This window comes from Ambystoma mexicanum, chromosome 3q (assembly GCF_040938575.1).
Source record: "Ambystoma mexicanum isolate Mex_15411 chromosome 3q, UKY_AmexF1_1, whole genome shotgun sequence".
Classification (NCBI taxonomy): Eukaryota; Metazoa; Chordata; class Amphibia; order Caudata; family Ambystomatidae; genus Ambystoma; species Ambystoma mexicanum.
The window spans coordinates 449,503,395-449,527,688 of record NC_090926.1 but is presented as its reverse complement, the minus strand read 5'-3'; the positions used below and the strand labels follow the sequence as shown (position 1 = coordinate 449,527,688).

The 24,294-nt window shown below is 44.5% G+C and overlaps 1 protein-coding gene across 1 annotated transcript in view; it reads right to left on the bottom strand.

Annotated features, from left to right (window-relative positions):
* Window positions 1-24,294, bottom strand: part of FCHSD1 (FCH and double SH3 domains 1) — a 582,795-nt gene that overhangs the window by 240,825 nt on the left and 317,676 nt on the right. The window contains exon 8 of the mRNA XM_069654127.1: window positions 15,719-15,847. Coding sequence (XP_069510228.1) covers window positions 15,719-15,847 — 129 coding nt within the window. The remainder of the gene's footprint in view (window positions 1-15,718; window positions 15,848-24,294) is intronic.

Below are 24,294 nucleotides of genomic sequence, written 5' to 3'. Positions count from 1 at the left end.
AAAAAACGCTCAACTGAGCCCTGTAACATAGTGGTTGTGTGTGCAGTTAACGGCAACAAACCAAGTCTCATCACAGTTCCTTATGTAGACACCTTTGGCAGGGTGCCCACAATTTGCTCCCATCTGCAGCCTCCTAACACACTCAATTCTCTGTCAGGGCGCCAAACCACAACTGTCCATCACTGTCAAAACCTTCTTTTTACTTACAAGCAGAAATACATAAGAAATTGATTGAAAGACTGGGTGAGTGTACGAGCAGACAGGGAAAATACATAAGAAAGGGATTGAAAGACCAAGTGAGTGTACCGGGTGAGTGTACAAGGAGAAAGGGCAAATAGATAAGAAAGGGATTGAAAGACCAAGTGAGTGTACCGGGTGAGTGTACAAGGAGAAAGGGCAAATAGATAAGAAAGGGATTGAAAGACCAAGTGAGTGTACCGGGTGAGTGTACAAGGAGAAAGGGCAAATAGATAAGAAAGGGATTGAAAGACCAAGTGAGTGGACCGAGTGAATGTACGAGGAGAAAAGGCAAATAAATAAGAAAGGGATTGAAAGACTGGGTGAGTGTACAAGCAGAAAGGGCAAATACATAAGCAATTGATTAAAAGTCTGGGTGAGTGTACGAGCAGAAAGGGCAAATACATAAGAAAGGGATTGAAAGAACGGGTGAGTGCACAAGCAGAAAGGGCAAATACATAAGAAAGGAATTGAAAGACCGGGTAAAAACATAAGGATCGAAAGACTGAGTGTAGGAGCAGAAAGAGCATATACATCAGAAGTGGATTAAAAGACCGGGTGATTGTAGAAGCAAAAAGGGCAAATACATGTTTCCCAGTAGTTGGACCAGTACACTTACTATCACTGGATGTCAGGTGGCCGGAAACCACTGCTGCTGTGCACACAATTGGAGTTGGAGAAGCCAGCAGTCATTCATGGGAAAAGCAGAGCAAGAAGCAATCCAGCGGGTATGGCTTAGCTCTACGATCCAAACAGGATACGAGCCAGCAAAAGACTGATATCTGATGTCCTACCCACTCTCCACATCACAAGACCAACACTGGAGATCCTGACTCCTCACAACACAAAACACATGCTTGGCGTCACAATTCTGGCTGATGCAGTACAGTGAAATACAATGACTTGTTCCACAATCGCACACTCTAGTTAAGAGGTGCAGCTGAATTTGTCAGCAGTATGCACTTTAGACACTTGACCAAATACCTTCTCAGCTCTAGTTTATACATATATGTGCAAAAGTATTGCCTTCAAGAGCTAAAATAATACCATGATTTACAGAAATGAATTGAAAAGTACATAAACCACATCATAAACCAGCCCGACATATAAATTCAAAAATATACAATCACTCACATATACATATATAGCTATATATACATGCACACATATAAAGAGTGGGACTGTTGCTTTGCGTGCTTATTCTTGAATAGAAGACTGTAAGTACCAAAATACAACTGTAATTCCAATACTTAAAGACACAGCAACAAGACAAAAATGTGTCAGAAGGTCGCCTGTTTGTAGTCACTCTTTGACTTAAGCATGCAGTATTTCATAATTAATTATAATGCATGATGTGATGAAAGAAAAAATCCAACTTTTTTAGTGTATATCAAGCATGGAAATAAACTATTTTAAAAGGGGGGGTTGTTTTGTGACACAGTTTGCCTTGGAAGAAGGAAAAGGTGTGTATTTTAACGAGAGCAGCGGGGGGTGGGGGGGGTGGCTGTCAGGTACATAGGTTCAGGACTTTCCACAGACCATGATTGTTTCCATTCTGCACTCAACTCTGGTGTGCACCTAAACAAAACCTTTTTGATAGCAACCTTATCCTCCACCACTTCATTAGATCTACTTTAGGAAAATGTGACCCCCATCTCACTTAAAAACTCAATTGCCTGTGCAAATGTGCTAGCCCTCTACTTGACCTCGCCTTCTTCTTCTCACCATTTGACAAAGAGCTTAACTGCGCCAAGGGCTTGCTCCCCCTACTTAGCTAATCTCATCTGGTATCATCCCCATCTCTCAGTTCCCCGAACGCCCTGCGCCTCTTTACGCTTCTGCTTCTTCCGCCTCTTTGCCCAGCACCACTGACTGAATCTGCATTCCTCTTCAATTCAAAAACAACACTGCTTTCCATTCATTCAAATCTGCCCCAAAGCTCCAACTCCTTAACCAGGAGGAAGCCCCCTCCACTTACTCCCACATGTTTCATCCGCCCTGACTAGCGTGCTACTTTAAAGTGAACACCATTTTCTTTGCCAAGCAATCACTACCCGCCATGGGCTGCAGAGGCACACCAGTTTTTAATTGTGGGCATGGACTTCTAATTTCTCCCTCCTCCATTTGCTTTCGTCAGATACACATTTATTGGATTGGATTAAGACTGTCATTCCTGAAGAGAGAACGCAGCCTCATAACCCCCTCAAGAGTGGCGCAACACAAAATGTGCACCCCCCTGTGAGGCATGCCGATGACCACCGCACTCCCATCTCAGCCACAAAGCACAGGCCGCGCCACAATTTAGGCTGCAGCGGCACAGCACGCACCACTCTACGTTAAAGATATAGTATGTGTTTTAATAAAACTGTGTACACGGCCTTTTGACCGGCACATTTCTACTCTGCCATGCAAATGACCAACATTTGGTGGCAGAGAGCTGCCTACGTTTATGTCTACTTGTAACGCCCCCCTCCCTCCTCCCCGACCCTGCTGTCAAATACACCCAGGAGCAAAATGAGCTCCCTTGCTTCTTAATCAAGGGTTATTTGGAGTGCCCATCCACACTCACCCTGGGGTATCTGATGGACAAAAAGAATTCTGGTGGTACACCACAATCGTGCTGGGAGGACAGCTCAGCGGCAACATGCGCGCCTTGGAAGAAATATGATAGAAGCAACACAGGTTCGATCCACGGGTCCACGCTTAGAAACCTCTGGGTGTTTAAGCAGTTATGAATACGCAACTAAGAGAAAAACAATTAAGCAACTAAAAAAACAAACAATTCCTGTAACAGCGCCTCGATGCCCGCGGGCTATGTGAGCGCTTTAAAAATGTAAAATAAGTAACAGCGGCCGCTCCTGTACAGGTGTATCACCATACAACATCTAGGGGTAAAAGGGGATGCAGGTGTGCTTAGCATATTGTGAAAAGCAAGAATTTGAGTGAGTTAGTGGTGGAAGTTACTGAAAGTATCATAGCAAATATTACCATGGAAGCATACTAGTGAAGGGACACCTCCGAACAAAGTGGCAGTGGGTTGCTAGAGCCAATCACAGTGATACCAATCACTGATTAGCGCAGTGGGAGGCCAGGATACATCACACTGTCCATTACAGAAATGCAGCCATTCCCCAATAGGCAGTGTGCTGACAGATCTAGGGAAAAGTCAACCCCGTGTTGGGCTCACCGCCATAGAGGTGAAGGACTGCTTGAGCCCTCCCTGGCTTTCGGATGCATAATAAAGACGTTGGAAAATGTTCTTGGTAGGCAGGTTTACGTCTGATGCCAATACTGGTCCAGCGGGGCAGATAACAGATTTTTTTTTGCCCACACAGTCTTTTGCAGCGATACCTGTAGCTGTAGAGAACCGAAAGCCCGCCAGCACACCAGGAAAAGCGTATACTACAAACTAGTGGGGAAGGGGGTTGTGGAGTGAGGTCTGAATTGCTGGGTGGATAGATTGGTAGCCAGGGCATTTATTTCAACAGTTAAAAAAAAAAAAACATAAAAAAAACTCAAAATATTTGATGCATTTGAAACCTCAAAATGGCGACGGCTTGTCAACTAGATAGGGAAGTTCTTGCGCTTGTTTAATAGGTAGAGTTCGTGAATGTCTGCACAAAAGCAGGTTTTAGCGTTTCGATGGATGCCTCTCGGCTCTTCAATGCGGTGGCCTATCAGTGCGATTTTATCAACCGCGGAATGCACTTTCCCCAGGCCTCATTCCAGCCGTCGTGTGGTTTCTGCCATGTTAACTCAACAGAAAACCATGGCGCTAAAGCGATTTTGGGGCTGGGCCAAGCTTCTTTACAGAGTTTGGAGAGTGGCTTTTAATTGCTCCGCGCACCCACTTTAGTTCACCACATTTTTATCCAATCAATCACAGATGAAAGCGAGGCTCCCTTCAGTCTACCCCCCTCCAGGATGGTTGCTTTGCACAGGCGCGCTTCAGCATCTACTTTGCCCATTTCTGAGCACCCGTGGCAACCGTCCGCTACCCCTTCTACAGTGGCCTTTTAGATCTCTACCTAGGCATGAACTGAGCTGTCTTCTGTCCAAACAGAGGATCATAAGCTTTCTGAAATGAAAAAAATCCAAAACAAACTTACTTTCGTCCACAACCGAGGCCCAGAATACCTCTCCAGCAAAAAAACTAAAACAAAAAAAATAAAAAAAATAAAAAAAAAAAGAGGTGATGGCTGGAAGGTTTTGAATTAATCTTAACCACTTGCATTGCTCTGGGCAACCCCCAAGACCATCTTTCCTCGCCTACCAAGCCATTACAAAAGAGGAAAGACCATATGCAAATCAGGCTTGGCCCCGCCCCAATACCTCTCCAGCAACCTAATGTAATAGTGTGCAAGCCTTGTCTGGAGTACGTATTGTGCCCATGCCTGGTATAATATGGCAGCCTCCTGTCTCCTAACACAAGAATAGACTCCAGACTCTTGCTGCTCTTCAATAAACTGGATGCAGGCTAGGTGACCAGCACCCAATGGCTTCCCACGACACCTGCCCTCACCAAAGTCAGGTCCAGCTACAACTAACTCTCCCCATCAAAAGCCAACATTTCAACTCCCTAGAAACCGGGTTCAAGGTCAGTAGGAACACTGACACATGGGCTAACCTTGAAGGGCAGGAACACTGTTGTCTGCAAATGCATGATAGGTTATGAAATGATGAGCCATTTATAACGCGCCTGTACACAAGTGTTTCTAGGCGCGACAAGACAAGCTAGTGAAGACAGAAGGAGGACAAAACAGACGATCTTACTAGGCCTTGTGTCATTCAGATCGTGCACGTGCATAGTAGCGACTACGCACCGATCAGGTTTATAGACACTACAGTAACTATGCACAACTGAAGATCACCACAGCACACATTCCCCTATCAACCCGCAACAGAACAAAGCTCACACCGTCTTTACTACCTGCAACTTATTCAAAACTCTCCCATCCTCCAGTGTCACTGCATCATGTCCAACATTCAGCACTGTGGGCTTTCGAGAATGCCAAGAACTCCCACCTTTACCCCACTTTCCTTGCAAACACATCTGTTATGACAATGCAGCTTTGACTGCATCTGGTTGTGTAAGACAAATGCAGTCCGATTCAAGCGGGTGGCTGAAGACTGCAGAAGGGAAATGAACATGAGAAAAGTCCACTGGAGCATATTCAGCCAGGCCTAGTGTAGACGACAGAGAAACGCACTTGTGCATGAAATGCTTGCAGTTAGGATGCCGGAATGACACTTATGCACATTTTAGCTTTCTGCTGCATTAGCATGTTCATTACTAATATTGCCAAAAATATATCCACGTATCATCAACCGAGGCAGCTACAAACGAATGATATGAAAGGAGACGTTTTAACCGTCTTATGCCTGCACATTTGTTTTGGTATCTAAGTGCCTGACTATTATGCAAGTCTATGCAAAAAGGATGAGCATGCTCGTCCTTGGCACTTTTTTTTAACACGATAGGAGTTAGCATTGGAGGCCAGGCTCACCTGTCTCTTCATATGAAACTGCTGTACTATTTGTAGGAGTGAAATCTTCCTCACTGAAATGATAGAATCTTTTATTCATTGCATTGAAGCAAAGGGCCAGATTCTGAAAACATTTTTGGGCGCAAATGTGACGATGCGCTCACTTACACTAAACCAAATTTGTACCCGGCACGCGCGGCTGAACAGGAATACTGTGTGGTGATTGGCTCATTTGCGAGCCATACTACACGGTATTCCCGTCCACGCCGTGCGTGCCGGCTACTCTGTTCCCGGCGGGGGGCTTGGCAGCCCCTCAGCCAATGAGGAGGCTCAAAACGGGGCAATCCCCCCTCCGAGCCTTCCCATGGCTGGAGGCTTCCTTCGTCCCCCGCCGGGGACTCGGGTAAGACATTTTTTTCCCTCCCTCCTCCCACTTCCCACCCCACCCGATTTACCTTCTATCCTGGGATCTCCGGCGGGGGACGATGGAAGGCTCCAGCCGTGTGGAGACTCGAAGCAGGGCCATCCCCGCTCCAAGCCTCCACACGGCTGGAGGCTTCCATCGTCCCCCGCCGGAGATCGCGGTACGTTTTTTTTCATTTTTTTTCCTTCCTCCCTGCTTCCCCCGCTGAGGCCTATAACTCACCCCGGGGGCATTACCTGGGGCGGTATTGGCCCACCACCTCGTGGCTTATTGCCACAGTAGCAGCCCAATTCAGAAAGGGCATTTGAATGAGCGCATATTAGATGCGCTCTTTCAGATTCCTCTTATCCCCCCCTTTTGCACATTTGCGCTTACATGAGGGCACATCTGGGCATTTTAAAGTGCAAATTCACAAATGGGATACACTTTAAAATGCCCAGAAATGAGGTTCTTCCCCTTGCGCCGATTCAGAACAGCTGCAGTGTGAGGCGCAAATCCAGTAAAGGTAATGTTTGACCCTCTCAGAGAACAGAGACCCTGTCATGGTTTGTTTGTGAAATGTGACACCTGCGGCTTAAACGTTGGCTGTCACACTAGCATTCCCATCCCCGAAATGGGGGTTGGAAATGCTTTTTTTTCCTTCTGTCATTTCACCATGTCGGGTCCCTTGAGCAGTCCTTCTTGGGGAAATGTGCTCCCAGCTGGGAGCCTGTCACACATTAGTGTCAGGAGCGTGCAAGCAATGTATGCAAAATATCAGGACAGCGCATCCTTGTGCTATTGTCAAACCCCTCCTGAAATGTTCAGGCCCCCTTTGTCAATAAGATGACCTGAGCATTTCTGAAAATAGCGTCAATTAAACAATCTTTACACTCGTTCATTTCTGCTATATTTTGAGAATCTGGCCAAATGTGTTGAACACGTATGCAATTTCTTGATAAAAGCGTGGGGTAACTGTGTCGGGATAATGAGCCGTTCATTCATGTGTTCACTCTGCAATGCTGATTCAAGACCAGTGTCTGCTGCCGCTACCGTTAATGCTACCTTTGGTTTCAGACTTATTGACGGCGAGGTTATCCAGGACAGTAACGATGAGCCTCTGAGTGATATCCCAGTCCTACTGAATAAGGTCATACATTTTTTTCACAATGAGGATCTGACTCTGGGGAGCATCTGTCGGTCCAGGAGTCTTTTTTTCAACTGAGCCAGCAAATACACTTGTGGAAAGAGACAATTTTATTTAGAGGATGATCAGGTTAATATTTAAGATAATAGTTTGTCACTGTTTAGTGTGGTTACTGGACTTGGCAGTCACAGAATTACTAAATTGATTTAGTTTTTTTGGTAGAAATTAGACATTATTATTATTATTAGCTTTTTTAGTGGCCCCCTCTAAAATGGAGACCGCAGTGAGCTTATTTTTAATAGGAATTCCCAAGTAGCAATAACTGCCAACTATTTCAACCTTTTCACCACCCAACCACCAGGTACTATGTTTATTGGTAGCCATCGTGTCTCCAAATATCAATCTTTTTTTTTATATTGGGTTTGAGTGATAGTTCTTGGGAGAAGGAGGATCGAGCAATAAGGGAACGCTGTAGACCCACTTTGGTCGTGTGTAAAATCACTACATCATCAGCATATAGGATGCACGTCAACCCCTTGTCTCCGTATTGTGGTGGATCAAGACCCTCACACAGAGCCACACACTGCTTTTAGTAATACTGTTGGAGACTTTAGTTTACAATTTGTTTTATATGATTGACCATATTGCATCATGCTGAACAAAATAGGTTAAAGTATAAGTGCCTCCAAGTGTAAAGAGATGCAGGCCAAGTCCTAGGCAACCAAGAACTGGATGAGACTGGGAGGAAAGGATCTTCCTAGCTCCTTCAATGGGACCACAAGCGTATTTGGTGGCTCTGTGATCCTGACCTAGCTTTTGTGAGTGGAGCCATTTTAAACAGTTCTTTCTACATGATATTTCCGCATTTTGAAGGACAAAACAAAAAAGACAGATTTATTTCGGCCGATTTTGGCCTGCTTTCATAATGCAGAATTATCACATATGTAGGGGTTTAACCCCCCGAAACACTTCAAATCCGAAACCCCACCCACCACTACACACACTAGCGGTATTTTTGCTGAAATCGGGGAGTTTTACATCCTGATTCTCCCTTTCCTTCCCTGACGCCTCCCTTCCTCCCCAATCAATTCTCTGCACCCCCACCACAGAGACAAACATTCCTCCTACACCCCAACATAGGCATACGGACACACACCAACACCCCACCCCCCCAAAAAACCACTCACCTGGGACTCCCTTGACTCCTTTTGCAGCCCTGTGCGCGTCCGGGGCCTGACAGTTTGATTTATAAAGACTGCCGTGAGCGGCCTCTGAGCGGTCTTTCTAAATCGAGTTTTTGTGAATGCGAAGAAGTGAAAAAGAAATGTTCACTTTTTCCCTTTTAAGCTCAGTTGCCTTCTTGCTTAACTCCTTTTGTTTTTGGATCACTTGTTAGTCCTTAATAATACGAGTGCAGAGGGGCATCTTCCCTCATTGATGTCTAGGATTGAGCACTACTCCGTCTCTAAAGGACAGACAGTAGTGCCGGGGACTCTCTGACAGTGTGGGCAGAGCGATTGGTGGGAGCAGTATCTTATTTTTTCACTTTTTGCGTGCACCCCTATGCATCTCTTTTTTAATATGCAGTAGCAATTTTACCGTTAGAGCAGCCAAAATGGCTCAGAGGCTTTCTTGGACAGCCTCCTCCTGGGCAGGGGGAGGAAACAGCCATACATGGTCAATCACTTTGCAAGCTTTGACCAGAGACCGGGAATTTGTGTTCTTGGAACTGGTTTGGGTTGGGTAAGTGTCTACAAACTGTACCGATACAAATCCCAAACCCGAGTGATGTTAAATCTGTTGCAGAGATGGCCATCAATGGCTGGACATCCACTCGGGGTTGAATGTTGCATGTTGTTTGATTGGTGGGCAGGTTCCTGTATATCAGGAGAGGACATGGAGACACTGAGCCAGTCAACCACTGGAACAGGTATCAAAAGAATTAGAGGCCATAGAGGTAGTCTTGCTTCACTGTGCCTGTCCATTTGGAGCACAGAAGATTTAAGTACCTGAAGCTGGCTCACACTGACTCTTCCTTTGAGTGGATTGCACACAGCCCTAGGGCTGCAAATCCTGCAGTGCACCCTCAATGTGGGAGCTGAACCTTGTAGCTCTGCTGCTGCTCTTTACTGAGAAAAAGATTCTTGCACCTGAGTCCTTTGTCCTTGTGCCTGAAGACCCTCTAACCTGCTGGTTTACAACAACTGTTCCTCCTGCCTGTGGCACCCGGGTGGTCGCCGACTGCCGTGGGGACTGACAGAGAGGTCCTACATCTTCAGCTCAAGTTCAACCTAGGGATCTTCAAAACTTTGAGGTCACTGGCAGAGGCTGAAACCACCAGATTGCCGGACCCAGATGTCATACAAAGCAACTCTATACCCACAATTCCTCGACACCAACACCACACCAAACAATAAGATCAGTTGTTCCTCTCCTCTCTCCCTCTGTTATCCATCTCATCCTCACTCTCCTTACTCAGGGAAGGACGGGCAACCTTTGGCCTGGGGGCTAAGGATAATTTTTTGGCCCATGGTACAGTGCAGTGTCCCAATCCCACAATGCAGTGGACCCAAGTTCCAGAACAAATAAACCTAAAACCAATATCCCTCCCTCAAATTCTCCAGTATATATTGTAGACATCATTGATATTATTTCCCTTTTACGCAACATATATTTCAGTTATGTTTATGGTTTCTTAGAGACCTGGACCTCTGGAAACGCTCCCACATACCAAACCTAGTAAAATAATTTCACCAGGATAATATCGTTGGTGAAGGGGGAAAGCTGGTATTTGAGTAGTTTTCATAGTGACCCAGTTGGCAATTTGCCAGCAGCTACATCTCCTCCTAGCCAATCTCACCTTTAGTTTTAAAAACATGTAAAGAGGAACCCTGTCTACACTTCCAACCAATACACAAGACCCTCTCTTGGCAACCTACCTCTCCACCAGTATGCATTATATAAATGGTTAAAATTATCATTATTTATGGAGTAAGACTTTATATTTGAAACCCATCTGTGTTCCTACAAATAGTTAAGGAAAATAAGGCACAGGGATGAAAAGTGATTTACTCAGGATCACATCATGTATGAAGTGTGGAAGGTGGGGATTACATCCCTGTCTTCTTGGTTCCACAATTTCCAAATTAGACACCAGGGGAGATCTTTTCCTATTCCATCTTCAATTTTAGAACCAATACAATGCTTTCTGCAAAATTGTAATTCAAGGGCTTAACTACTACACTGTTCAATAAATCTGCCTTTTAAATCACCAATGCATCTAAAGGTGGGAAGCCTCTTAATCATATGTATCCTGAGGTGAAAACATATGATAGTACACACACTTGTAGAGACACAGATTACATTCATGATAACCAACTATGATTATAATTTTAGTCTGCACAATTGTGCCTAATTTCAAAGCACCTATACACATGACAGAGCAACCTAATAAAGTATTCTTAATTGAAACATATTTTCATAAAGCACATATTCACCACAGTGTCAGAAAAAAGAAAGGGGCAGAGCTAGACCAACAATCGGGGTAAGTGGCATGCAAGTCAGGCACAGATCTCAGCAACAGTAAAGAAACCTGTTGACCTACCTTTTCAAATTTCCACCTCTGTCTCATGTACCCCATGTTCCTTACTTGTCACTCTCTGGTCTCCTTCCTTTGCACCACATTACCCCTCTACCTTACAATTCGCTTTTTGTTACCCTTTTGCTCCATCCTTTAACACATCACTCAATTCCCTTTCTTTCTCTTGGCCTCACCTTTTCCGCTGCCCGTATTGCTCAGTCACCAATTCCTTGCCACTTACCTCCTTCCATTGCCTTTGCTCACTGTAGAGAGTAGACCACCTTGATTTGCCATTCAGCCTTTGACGTACATGACAAGAGACGCTAGTATGTGTGGCTATGGGATCTGCTCTTGAACAATGCAGAGCAAAAGACGCTGAGGGCACTTAGCTTTCATTTTGCTCTCTAGTTGCACTTTATTGGAAAGTCTGCTGCATATTTCTATTCATGGAAGCAGAGGGAACTGTGGGGCGAGCCTGCTTGGAAAATGGTGATGAAGGAGCAAGAGCTACCTATCATGCTATATAATAAAAGGCCAGATGTATGCTTGTCCGAAGCTGTCCTGCCCGCTTCGCCTGTTATCACCGCTATAAGGAGCTGTTGCCTTACGCATACAACAAGATTTCAAGTTCATCTTCCACGTGAACAAAATGCGTATTTCAACAATTATAACATACAATTTGCTGCAGAAATGACCCAAGACAGGGATACCACTTTAAGAGCATGCCTTAGATTGAATACACTTAAAAAATATGTTTTCATTTGAATAAGCACTATTTCTCTAACAAAAGAAATTACTTTTTTTAAATGTACGTATGTATTATGTAATTGATTGTAATATTTCTTACTATGTATTATTACATCAATAATATTGTTCATGTAAGTTTTAAAATGTATTTTACTTCAATGTACTTTATTTTATGATCTCATGCCTACTTTGAATCATGCTGCACGTGAATTGTATTAGTCTGACATTCCTCAACATTATATATTTAAGTCCAAAACCTGTAAGTGCAATCCAAGACTAGAGCAGATACAACAATTGGCTGTATGTACTATGTTGAACTTTCAATGGATTCTGTGAGATTTTGTTTGAGGTTACTACTCCTCCACATAAAAGGAGCAAGATCCTTTACCATTCTTTTCTATTAACATAAATTACGCTAAAATACACCACATGACATATTTACACTCTGACCATTTCTTCCTTTAAGCACATTAGCACGTGTACACTGGCTTTTCCACTAGTTATATGCATTTGTGTTTTCTGGGAAGATGGTGTCTGTCTGTGTCAGGCAAAGTTTTTGAGTGTATTTGTGAATATGATAAGTAGAAGGATGCACCTGTGTTCATGTGACCTTATATCCATACATCTGAATCTGTTCTTTTGCACATGTGTCTTTTGTAGCTCATATAATTGTGTTCTGGAAAAAACAATGAAATACCATCACAGACTTAGTGGGTCATTTGGAGTTGGAAGTTAAATATAAAATCGGCAGTATTTGGCAAAAAATAGTCATAGGCGCCCCTATGCAAGAACAAACACAGCTAAATTACCTGTTATTTGGGAAGGTACCCATTCGAGAGCCCAGAGCCACACTTTAGCCCAATGTACCTTTAACAGAAGGGAAATATCCATTTATATATCAGTCTTTGTTCGGCACACATGGACAGTCCAGCACCGAAATGCTATGGCAATTCTCTTCTGAACAAGAGTACCAAGAGCAACCCCAGACACGTGTTTCAGCCTTGTTGGGCTTCATCAGTGAGGTTGAGCTGTGCCTCTCTGAACACAGTGAGCAAGGGGTCCACATCTGGATTACCCTAGGAAACTTAGGGCAAAAACTTTTGAACATGTGTTAAAAAGAACACCTTTTTATGTTACCATCGGTGGAGGTGATTTTTCTGAAATAACATCTCTGCCAGCGTTACAGTCTGAATTGGGCACTGCGAAGGCACTGCTTCATTGGTTCAACACCAGGCCTTGCAAATTGTTAAAAATCTCAATAGACCTGCAGGGTGAGTTTTTTAGTTTACATTCTCTACCTAAGAGAAATTTGCTCGCCCCATGGTGAAGGGTGACAGAATATTTACCAGTGTTTTCCATAAAATGGTGCATGTCGCCATACGCACACTTCATACATATGCACAGCGAAACCTATTTGCCATTTACAGAAAACAGAATTTGTTTGCTGTAAATGTCAAATAAAAGTTCTAAACATCTTCATACTCGCCAGCAACGTCCGGTTATGTGCAAATGGCACTCACCCGTCAAAAAAAGTCCAGGTCAATGCAGGTTGGCTAGTAGAGCTCTGAGCAACATTCTGAGCTGGTGGGCGGGCTTCCCATGTCAGGTTTAGTGATTCTGGTTTCTTTGAGGGTGATCTCTGTGTGTCTGACAATTTGGGACCCAAGGTCATGGTTGTCCAATCTCAACATAGATTGTTATTATCATGGAGTGGGAGTTTCTGGGATCTGTAGTTCTGAATATGAGAAATAATTCTGTCCAGAAAAGAGGCTGATAGGTATAACATAAGGGATAGTCGTACCAATACCCTTATACATCATGCTCTCTGGGGAGTAAGGTAATAGGGTGCCCTCAACATCTGTAACACCCCCCCCTTGGCAGGATTAGTTCTGGCAATGAGCTGGTAGCCCGCCTAACCCAAGTTGGGAGGGACCCTGATCCCATCTTCCAGGTTCATGACCCTGACCCTGTCACACTACCTAAAGAATCTGACAATCAAATAGAGCCCATTGTTTTCTATGGGAGAACTCTGACAAATTACTATATATACTCCCTCAGTTCCCCCGCCCTGAAGTAGCCATACAGTGTTTCCTGAACTGAAACCTTCTTAAATACCTGTCTCTAGATAAAGTTGGCCTCTTCATTTAGTTACAGTGGGGTACATTGAATTATAATCATTCTAAAGTGTGGTGGATGCCCCCATATATGTAAATACATGTTACTTACCTTATAGTGTCCTGAAACATAATTCAACTGCATTCGTAATACATATTGATTTGGTACTTACCTGTGTGGACATTCTATTGTGCTCAAAACCACTGGGTTTGATAACTCTACCATATCCACTTAGTCTAAGTCTTGAGGCTCAGTAACTCCTTAGGGAGAGTTTGGTTACACTTTGTGTTAAAACCCCAAAAGTGATGGGTGGAAGGTTTTGAATAAATCTGAATCACTGTCACTGCTCGGGCAACCTTCCACACCACTGTTTTTAGCGCGTCTGCGCCATTGCAAAAGGGGTCCAGCCATACGCAAATCACTCAGGTGCTGTCCCCTCTGCACAAAAACTCAAGCAACCCCAGACATGTTTCGGCCTTTTTGGGTCTCCTCAGTGAGGTGCAGCTTGGTTCCCTATGGCACAGCGAGCAAGGCACCCACATCTGGGCATACCCTCTCCCACATAGGGAGACAAACTATAACCAAATAAGTGATGGGCGAAAGGTTTTTGAATAAATCTGAACCACTGGCACTATTCTGGGCAACCTTCCACACCACCGTTTTTTAGCCCGTCTGTGCCATTGCAAAAAGGGTCCAACCATTTGCCAATGAGTCAGTTGTTGCTGTGTGTTAAACTCTGCATGCCTGTTAAGCTTGGCATCCCAGAAACTTACCAGTAGTGGTAAGTGGTTCTGAAAATGCCTACAAGCAGACCCATTTATCTCTCTGACCATGCCTTCAGCTAAATATTCCCTTCTCATATAATCACGGCAGCATTTACACTCAATTTCTGTAAGCTATCACACACACACACTCATCTCCCTTTAACCCGCCCCTCCATTTCTTTTAATCGAACCTACCCCGATCGCTTCACTCCTTTCCTTTAAAGTTCCTCTGCAATCTCCTGCATGGATACCCTGGACAGGGGGCAACATGTGCCAGCTTCTAGACAATCCCCCCATGTTGAGGCACCTAGGGTGGGCATTTGGTGAAGTATTAAAGATTTAGCACATGAAACATAACAAAGAGATGAGACATCTGCAAGAAGCACAGGCTGTCCATCAGTGGTTCCATGTAAGGATGGAGGCGATGCCCCCCCCCCCGCCAACTAGTTCATTAATCCTCTGCAACATCTGAACATGAAACACAGAATGCCAGTCTTCCGTGGAATTTGCGAACACTTGCCAAATCTTTTCAGAATACTTATAAACTATCTATGGAATGCTTTTAGAAAAAAACAATAGAATTCCCAAATCGATAAATGATGTACTTGTACCATTTGGATGCATTGGAAGCAAGAATGCATCACAGATGTTTCACAGATGTCCCAGCTTTGGCTCCAGATCAGACCCTGAGACAGACAAAGGAACACGAGGAGTAAAGAAATGGCCTTGCTATCCTTTTGGGGGGTTTCCAGAAGTACTGCTCCTTTGTTGTGGTCACCGGGGCAGGGTTTGTTGACCATTTAAATTATAAAAACGAATCTGGTTCTTTATAACCACCCAAAAATGTACACATAGGAAGCACTGAAAAATATTATATGTTAATTTCATCATTCTTCTTCACTGTGGGTATCTTGAAAACTTGACTGCATTCTACTATTGAGAAGGAAGGGAGAGTCTGGGAGAAATCACAATGATCAGCACACATGCACCGCAGGACACGGTGTGGCAACACTGTGGTTGATCATGGCACTGGACTAGTCCAGAAGAGCGTCAAAACTGCGTGGGTGCAAGCTTAGAGATGGTGGAAAGGGAAACTAGCTTTTGTGGCTCAGTAGCAGGGAACTCAGTGGACTCTCTCCTTTTGTTTAGAGGGGGAGGTTTAAGGACTCACCTCTTTAGCTTCACAGCAGGTTCAACCACTCAGACATCACTGTTGAAGCCAAATTATGGGACATTTACCTTCATCACGGCAGGCAGATCCGTCAGGTAGTAGTGCTCCAGGTGTGCATTTGCTGCTGCCAGTGTCAATAGGTACTCGTTCCGCGCCTCTGTCAGCTGTTGGGTGCAATCCGCCAACTGCATTGAGAACTGAGGATGAGATAAGACAGATTTGTCAGTAGACGGACTGGCAATGTACAGGAAAACATTTGAGAATTCTAAAAAACCGGGTGGCTCATGGCAAGGCAGCATCGGACATAAGAACTTGATGTAACACTTGTTCTGGTTGTTAAACGGCTGCATTTATTGGAATTATATTTCATCACAATCAACATTTTTTGTAGTATTGACAGGCACCACCTCAAAGGTCATCCTCAAATATTGCCCATGACCCGGAGGTACTTGCATTGACCCGGACAGACTTCCCAAGTTTCGGAAAACCTGCAAGTCTAATTAGGACAGATATCATATTGTTCAAATATGAGATCCCACAAACCCTATGGGACATTTGAGGGCGGTTCCCAGTGCGCCAGAACCCATTCCCACCTCCAAGGGCAACCTGAGGTACCAGCCCACTGTCCCTGTCATTTGGTCTCAAGGACAGTTGACCACATCCTGACCCACAACAAGGGAAAAAGGTCAGGATTGAAAACCCAACACATTATGGCACTATGATGTAATCCAAACTGTTTGGGTCAGGGGAGCCGACATATGAATTTCCTAGGGGGTGCCCAAAACCCAACACATTATGGCACTATGATGTAATCCAAACTGTTTGGGTCAGGGGAGCCGATTTATGAATTTCCCAGGGGGTGCTCAAATATAGGACGTGACATCACCAGTGGTTATATGAACCCATTTGCACGTAGTCGCCAACTTGGTGCGAGGTGTTGGGGAGGCGCTGAACAGGGGAAACATTGGCTAGCATGTACTGCATATACGAAAGTCAAGTAAGAAGGAGGTTTAAGCCTTCCAGTTGCTTTCCAGTAGGCCAACACTGCCCCTACTCCACCCCTCTATAATCATCCAGGTTGTAGTAGCCCTGAAAAGGGAGAGCAACACAACAAGGATGGGAGAAGGAATTGCCGTCCCATCCTGTGAGTGTGTCAAACCTCAGAGCAAAGACTGTGCGTGTGCCTCCTACCTTGGAGTACAATCTCACTAATTTGGTGCAAATCTCGCAAGTGGGTGCATAGGAATCCCATGCATGTGTGTGGGCTGCAGACCCCGGATCACATGCTCACACTTCTTCAGTGTTAAACTCTGGACAAGGCTCTTTGGGCAAGCATTCAGGATGGGTCTCACACCTTTAAACAGTGTGATATATTGAGTGGGCACCTCACTCCTTGGAGCATAGTATACGCATTGCTGGTAATCTCACAACAGAGCGTACAGTTTCACTCTTGGTCATCTCAGTGACCCCATGTATATTAATGGAGTCCGTCTCCCATCTGGGAAGAGAATTATATTTCTCTTAAAACACTCTGAATTCTCACTCCAGTTTTCTCGATCTATAGATCCATACCATATTAATTCATTGTGTTTGCAGGGGTGATAACTTGTGTCTGAGAGAGCTCATTATTTCATTAAGGAAAGATAAAAGGGTAACAACTCCCTGTATGTGGGATCAGGCTCATTTTTCCCCATGGCTCCTCACTCCAGAATGAGTGAGCAGGTTTTAAGACCCTGCTGATTCTGCTATCCTACAGGCTTGAGCCTTCTATCCCTTGCCCCATTACGGCTTCCAACATTTTGAGCGGCAGCTTATGTACAGCAGGCTTCTCGGGACATGCCTGTTGCCAATTGAATGTAGCTAGATCTACTATTTAGACACTGGGAGAGTGCCATGAACCCACATTGGTGGTGAAGAAACACTCAACATACAGAACACAATGGTATAGTGTTGCAGTCCTGCTAAGAAATGACAATTTGGTCTGTTTAAATGTAAAGCAGAGTGGCTGAGAAGTACACAAACTGTGCCATTAAAAATAAAGCAGCTGTGGTGCGTGGAAGTGCTGCTTTGGTGGCATCAAGAGTATGCAATTCCCTGCGGGGTAGTGTTGGTCATTTCCTATTGAAGTATAGCAGCCCTATTGAGAAGTGCCATTAAAAGTGAAGCTGTCCAGTAGGTTGGATCAGTGCTGCCCCATAAAAGGTGTAGAAGCCTCTGTGAGAAGTGGCAGTACCGTCCCAACGGAGAGAAGTGTAGTAGTATTTTCACATTAACTATGCTTAAGCACTTTGGGTTATTGAATAGTGCTGCTAAATTCTGAGTAATTCCATCCCTTTAAATATATTAGCTCTTGTATAACTACAACAGTGTTGAGTTATTCTGATGATGATGAAGATGATATCAGACTTGCACAATAGTTCTGGTTCTCTATCATTAAATGTACTTCAGATCTTCAGAGTCTCTGGAGGATAGCTCAGGGACAACGTGCTCACCTTGGAAGCAAGACATGGGTCTGCACTTGGAAACCTCTGGGTATTACGTGCATAATAAATAACCAATTAAAATTTAAATAAATAAAACTGCAGAGAAGGGCTGGGGCCTTGTCAATAAGAGTGTAGCAGCTCAACTGGAAGTGCTGATGTTGTCCCATCAAAAGTATAGTATCCCCACTAAGATGAACTAGCATTGCCTCAACAAAAGCATAGTATTACAATTATAGAAGACCTGTTGCCAAGAGGGGTGCACAGATGTACAAATACATCCACCCCAAAACGATTTTTAGAAATTGAGGTACAGACTTGCTTTGCATCTGTTCCTCCATTTCTAAAAATCGTGTACAAATACACCCAACCCAAAAAGATTTTTAGAAATTGAGGGACAGACTTGCTTTGCATCTGTGCCTCCATTTCTAAAAATCGTTTTGGGTTCGGTGTACCTTTACATCTGTGCAGATGTACGAATACACCCAACCCAAAGGGATTTTTAGAAATTGAGGGACAGACTTGCTTTGCATCTGTGGCAAATCTGAAGGAATGTCCAGAGAGCAAAACTGTATTCATCACAAAAGTGTACCAAAATATATTTGTAAAAAACGTCAGTCAATAACATATTACTTTATATAGCATAATTATATCAAATAACACGACAACATGGGGATACATAAAAACTAGCTAAAATTAGTCCATCATCGCAAACTTTCTTGCGAACAGTGGTGCATTGATGTACAAACACACCCAACCCAAAATGATTTTTAGAAATTGAGGGACAGGCTTGCTTTGCATCTGTGCCTCCATTTCTAAAAATTGCTTTAGGTTGGGTGTACCTCTACATCTGTGCACCCCTCTTGCGAAGAGGGGTGCACAGATGTGCAAATACACCCAACCCAAAACGATTTTTAGAAATTGAGGGACAGGCTTGCTTTGCATCTGTGCCTCCATTATTATAAATTGCTTTGGGTTGCGTGTACCTCTACATCCGTGCACCCTGCTGCACAGATATAGAAGTACACCCAACCCAAAACGATTTTTAGAAATTGAGGGACAGATGCAAAGCAAGAGCCTCTTACTTTGCATCTGTCCCTCAATTTTGAAACATTGTTTTTTACCCGGCTTTCACCCGAGCCGCCAGAGAGAGACACATTATGGATGGAACAAAGGGCCACCCATACTGCATTTCTTCTCTGCGGCCCGGGGGGGGCTCAGCCCCGACTTCTTTCTGCTGGGGGGTACCCAGGCCCAAGAGCCCCCGCGTACTCGGCGCCCCTGGTTTGGGTTCTCTTCAACACCGCCACAGGGCGAGGGGGCGGACTGGCTCCTTGACCTCCCCCTGAACATTGTTGGACAGTTAATGCTAGATGTCCTATGCTTATCAGGGGGATGCAAGGTTGTCCACCTGGATGGTCGACCAAGGAAGCCATGCAAATGCAACCCTGTTCTTACAGCACATGAAACATCTAACTCAAATGCCCGTTCAGGACAGCAGGCCACAATATACAAGAAGCCATCATCCTTAGATCTGCCATTTTCCAATGAAAATCTCTGCATGCATCAGGAGATCAGAATACAGCATGGGCCACCCTAGTCTGCATACTTCCAGCTACATCTTCCAGCTCTGTAACACCTCATTACGAACAGATGCGATAGGGCCCTCAAAGATAGGTTTTGTCATGGGAAGCCATTTAGAGTTATTGTAAGAGACCCTGTCCCAGTTCGTTATTGCATGGTGCACAAACAAAGCTGCCGAAATTACAAACTGACTCAAACCAGCCTGGAGTAGCTGTAGGGAGGACACTCAATCAATTCTCCTTCTTTAAAGGCAAAACACACGCCCTGTGCAGCAGCCTCGCAGGATATAGGACTTCTAAGCACATAATCCAAAGTAGACCTGATCGCGGAACTCAAATTGGACCTATACGTTGTTCTTCCGATCTGACAACATGGCAGGACGCTCAACTAACTAAATCCCAACAACACTTGAAGGATCCTAGGTATGCTGTTGAAACCTCCATCCATAACAAAACGAACGAAGAATGTACTCCTCTTGAAAATGCCCCCATTATAGGCCTCCCCTCGTATGCACACTGCGAGAAAAGCCATGGCAAGCCAGCATGAGAAGCCGTTTCCCGGCCCTTCGAGGCCTTACAAGGGTGTGCTCAAAACGCTGCACCTCTTCCACCCAAGGACAGCCGCCGTGCCACATATGACCACCCAAAGGTGACGCCACACGCACGCTTGGTGACCACTAACGGTCACCACCACGTAGGCCGCAGCGTCGCCTCCACTTGCTTGCAACAGACCTGTGGCTCCCGGTAAAAGGCAGCGTTCCCGCAGCAGAGCCACCAGGGGAGTCCTGCAAAGAAGTCCACATTCTTAGCACAGCCCAATGTAGGGTCAGGTCAGCCTCTGTATGGAAAACATTGCATGTATGTGTTTGTGATGTGTAAGGGGGCCACATGCTAAAGGGTGCATACAGGCATGGGTGTAATTTTAGGAAGGGACAGGGGTGTTTGTCCCCCCCCAATTTTCATAGCACACCATTTTGTCCCCATTCATTTGGCTGGGGCACCTTTTCTTCAGATGTCATTCCCCCCCCCCCCAACATTTTCAGCAAAGTTACTACACTGCATACAGGGTTATACAAAACGGTTTGGAAGGTAGGAAAACAAAAAAAGTGCTCAAATAATTCGATCAACGTATGAGGCAACGTGAGGGGATATGCTATGGCACATGAGAGGGCATTATACGAGTGTAAGAACCGGTTAAAGAGCCCATTTCTGCATTGGGATTTTATCTTGGGTGCTGCTAATTGCTTCTGGTAGGATTCGCAGCAGATGTGTCTCTTGGATGATGTCCTCCCTAGTTTCTTCTAAGAGCATTCCAGGCTATATATTTTGTTGAGGCAAGCAGCTACTGGCCATATTTTGCCAACTATCAGGAAACCATACCACTAAGCAATGCTTCCTCCTATTTTATGGTGCATGAAGCAAATGAAGAACTAGTGTACTTGAACATGAATAGCACTGTGCTTATACCAACTGGTTGCAAAGCTTCAACCTTTTTAGTGACAAGGGTTGCTGTCCTCTGTTGCGGGAGTGGGGAGCACATGTTCTAGAAAGGCAGGAATTGTGGGTAATGTGCACACATTTTGAGGATTTCAATCAGTTTCAGCAAGCAGTGCCATTTTTTGTTTGGGCTATTGGGTGTCGCTTGCAACACCTACATGCCAAAACTATTGCATTGGAGTGCAGATCGGGAGGAACAGGGATGGACTGGGAACCAAAAAGAGGCCCTGCCCGGAATGACATATGAGGAGGGACACAGAGTCTGTAGGTGTTGTTTGGTTAGATGCGCACCCATTGCCTGCCCATGGCCATGCTAATCCCTATGAACATTCCGTTCATTCCTCCCTAAGCTCGCCCAAAACACCTCCTCATGGGAACTCTTTCAGCTCGCTTTAATCAAGCCCTTCCATCAGATTTTACACTCAAAGTGCCTGCCACTGTTTGTCAATGCCTTCTTCTGTGAGTTAATGACTTAATTGGAGTTGTAAACATACTGTCTTACCAGGCCTGCCTTTAGCCATTCGATTTCTAAGCACTCTGTGCGTCCTTCACTGAAATCCTGCTAAAAATGAGCAGTGGCAAAGCCACTGCAGTCCAGTTTAAAATAAGCATTGGCAAAGCCAACATTTCTGGCTTGTGCATAAGACTTAGGGCCTCATTACACGGATGGCGGTAGGGATTTACCGGTACCGGTAAAATACCGGTACCGGTAAATCCCTACCGCCCTTACTACGATGTCCCTTTGCGGGTTGGGGGATTTAACGCCTGCTTTTTGCAGGCGTTAAAATCCAACCCGCTAAGGGACCTCGGAGCTAATTACGGCACCGCAAAATTGCGGTGCCGTAATTAGCGCCTTCCCCATTCCCATAGAGCCCTATGGGGCAGAAATGGGAATGGGTAAGGGCAATGGCGGAAGGGGGATTTACCGCCCCTCCAACCTTGGAATGGGGCGGTAAATCCCCTTTCCGCCAAGGCGGTGCCGGTATTTTACCGGCATGAGCCATGGCGCTAATAGCGGCATGACTCACCGCCTACCGGGTAATGAGGCCCTTAAGCTTTTGTTAGTCACTCTTATATACTCTGTGGGAAACTGACAGCACGTCATAAATGTAGTGTAATGAGGCATAATGGTTTATGTTTAAGTAAAGTAATGTAGTACAGCTTGCAAATCTGTTACTTGGCTCTGGCATCTTGAGGAGACAGTAGAGGGTGTTTATGTAACATATGGGGCTTGTACTAGTAGCTTTGGGTGCTGTACAGCAACATGCACATGAATGTTAAACTGTCCCTTCAAACAGTGGGGTGTTAAGTTATGTTGCTGGGACTTGCTATAGCACAACATTTGACATTTACAGGGCACCTTCGATGAAAATTTAGGACACCGTTTTTTTTTTATTTTAAAGAGGAGACAAGCCTCCCTGGGACCAAAGGCTGGAGTGAGAGCCTGTGGAGCTCAAAACCCAAACACAGACTCGTGCTGGGTTGCACTTGCTTCTTATCCGGTTCCGGTGTGTTTTGCGTTGCATTTGCCATCTGCACATATGCATAACAAAGGCCAACCCCACAATGCCCACAACCGGCTTCTCAATTTTTACCTGAATTCAAGATGACAAAAAAAATCAATTAACGGTTCAAAGAGGTATATTTCATTTGTATGATGACGCTTTGTTTGAGACTGCTGTTGAAATTCAGATTTAATCTCATCAGGAAAAAACAGTAAAGGTCTTCCTCAGGATTAAGAATGATTAAAAACTCGGGCTACCCTGCAGGCTTCTTTGGAGTGTATTTAAATATTTGAAGTAGTAGCCAGTTTGCAGAGATCTCACGTTGGTCATTTTCAGGCGTAAAGTGTGTAGCTAGCTTTGTTTATGACGTTTATGGCACTTTGCATTCCGGTATTTATACTCCTATAAAAGGAACCTAACGCTACACGTAGATTATTACTCCATAGCAGAACAGAAACATGTTCTACTGCCAATCAAGTGAAGTAATCGCTCAGCTGAGTACACACCTATGTCCTAAAAGAGACTGGTATTGAGTTACTCTGTGTTCATGTCCTCCCATGTCAAATCCGGAGATATTGTACAGCCCTTATGCTAATTTGTCACCACACTCATTAGATTCGGCTATTAGGTGGCGCTCACACACCACCTATAAACCGAAATTATGGCATTGGAATATGAGAGGAGCAAGATGGGATGTGAGGAGGAACACACAGCTTGTGGAAATTGATTTATTTACTCACCCATTGATTAGCTATAGCCATGCTAATCCCTATAGCCATTCCCACACCAAACCGGCCGTTCCCTGCAAAAAACTCAACTTTGAGCTAGCTCCATCACACAGTAACATCAAGCTTTGTGCTGCAATAAGCCTGTTAGTGTTATTTCAAAGCAATCTTCTTTGAACACATGGCTTAATTGGAGATGTAAATATACTAATGCTGTAATACAAATGTCTTAAACATCAGAGCCTTCCACCACTTTATAACAGAATATGTATCTGTTCACCTGTTCCTTGCACCAGAGTCTTGTTATAAACAAACATTGGAAAAAAGATCATTTCTGGCTTGTATGTAGGTATTAGGTAGACACCTGCCAGGCTCTGCAATCATATGCCCAGATACTCATATCATTGTACAGCGGGTACTTCCTTATTGCTATTTAGTACCATTATGGCAGTGACTGGCAAATGCCTATTCCATGCCTACTCAAACCTAAAACTGTTGGCTTTGCCAAAGCTTGTTTTTATGGACTTCGGCAATACGAGGGATTTTCCCAGCAGCATGATGAGAAATGTTGCAACTCATGACAAACCTGGAAGGTGGCTGGCACGCTAGCTTGCTAGGAGATTTACAGTTCTCCTGAGACAAGGTAAAGGGACCTGCTAGTAGAGTTCTGGCACCACAATTTAAGCTGCCACAATGAGCAGCAACTGACACTTAGTGAAATTAAATAATACTTTTTTAGATTATTTTCATGTATATTTTCTAACAGAAGTTTACAGTCATTGACTAATAAGAGCACACATATATCCCATCTTGTGCATTTAGTGCACTGCTGCAGTTTTATACAAATAAGCACC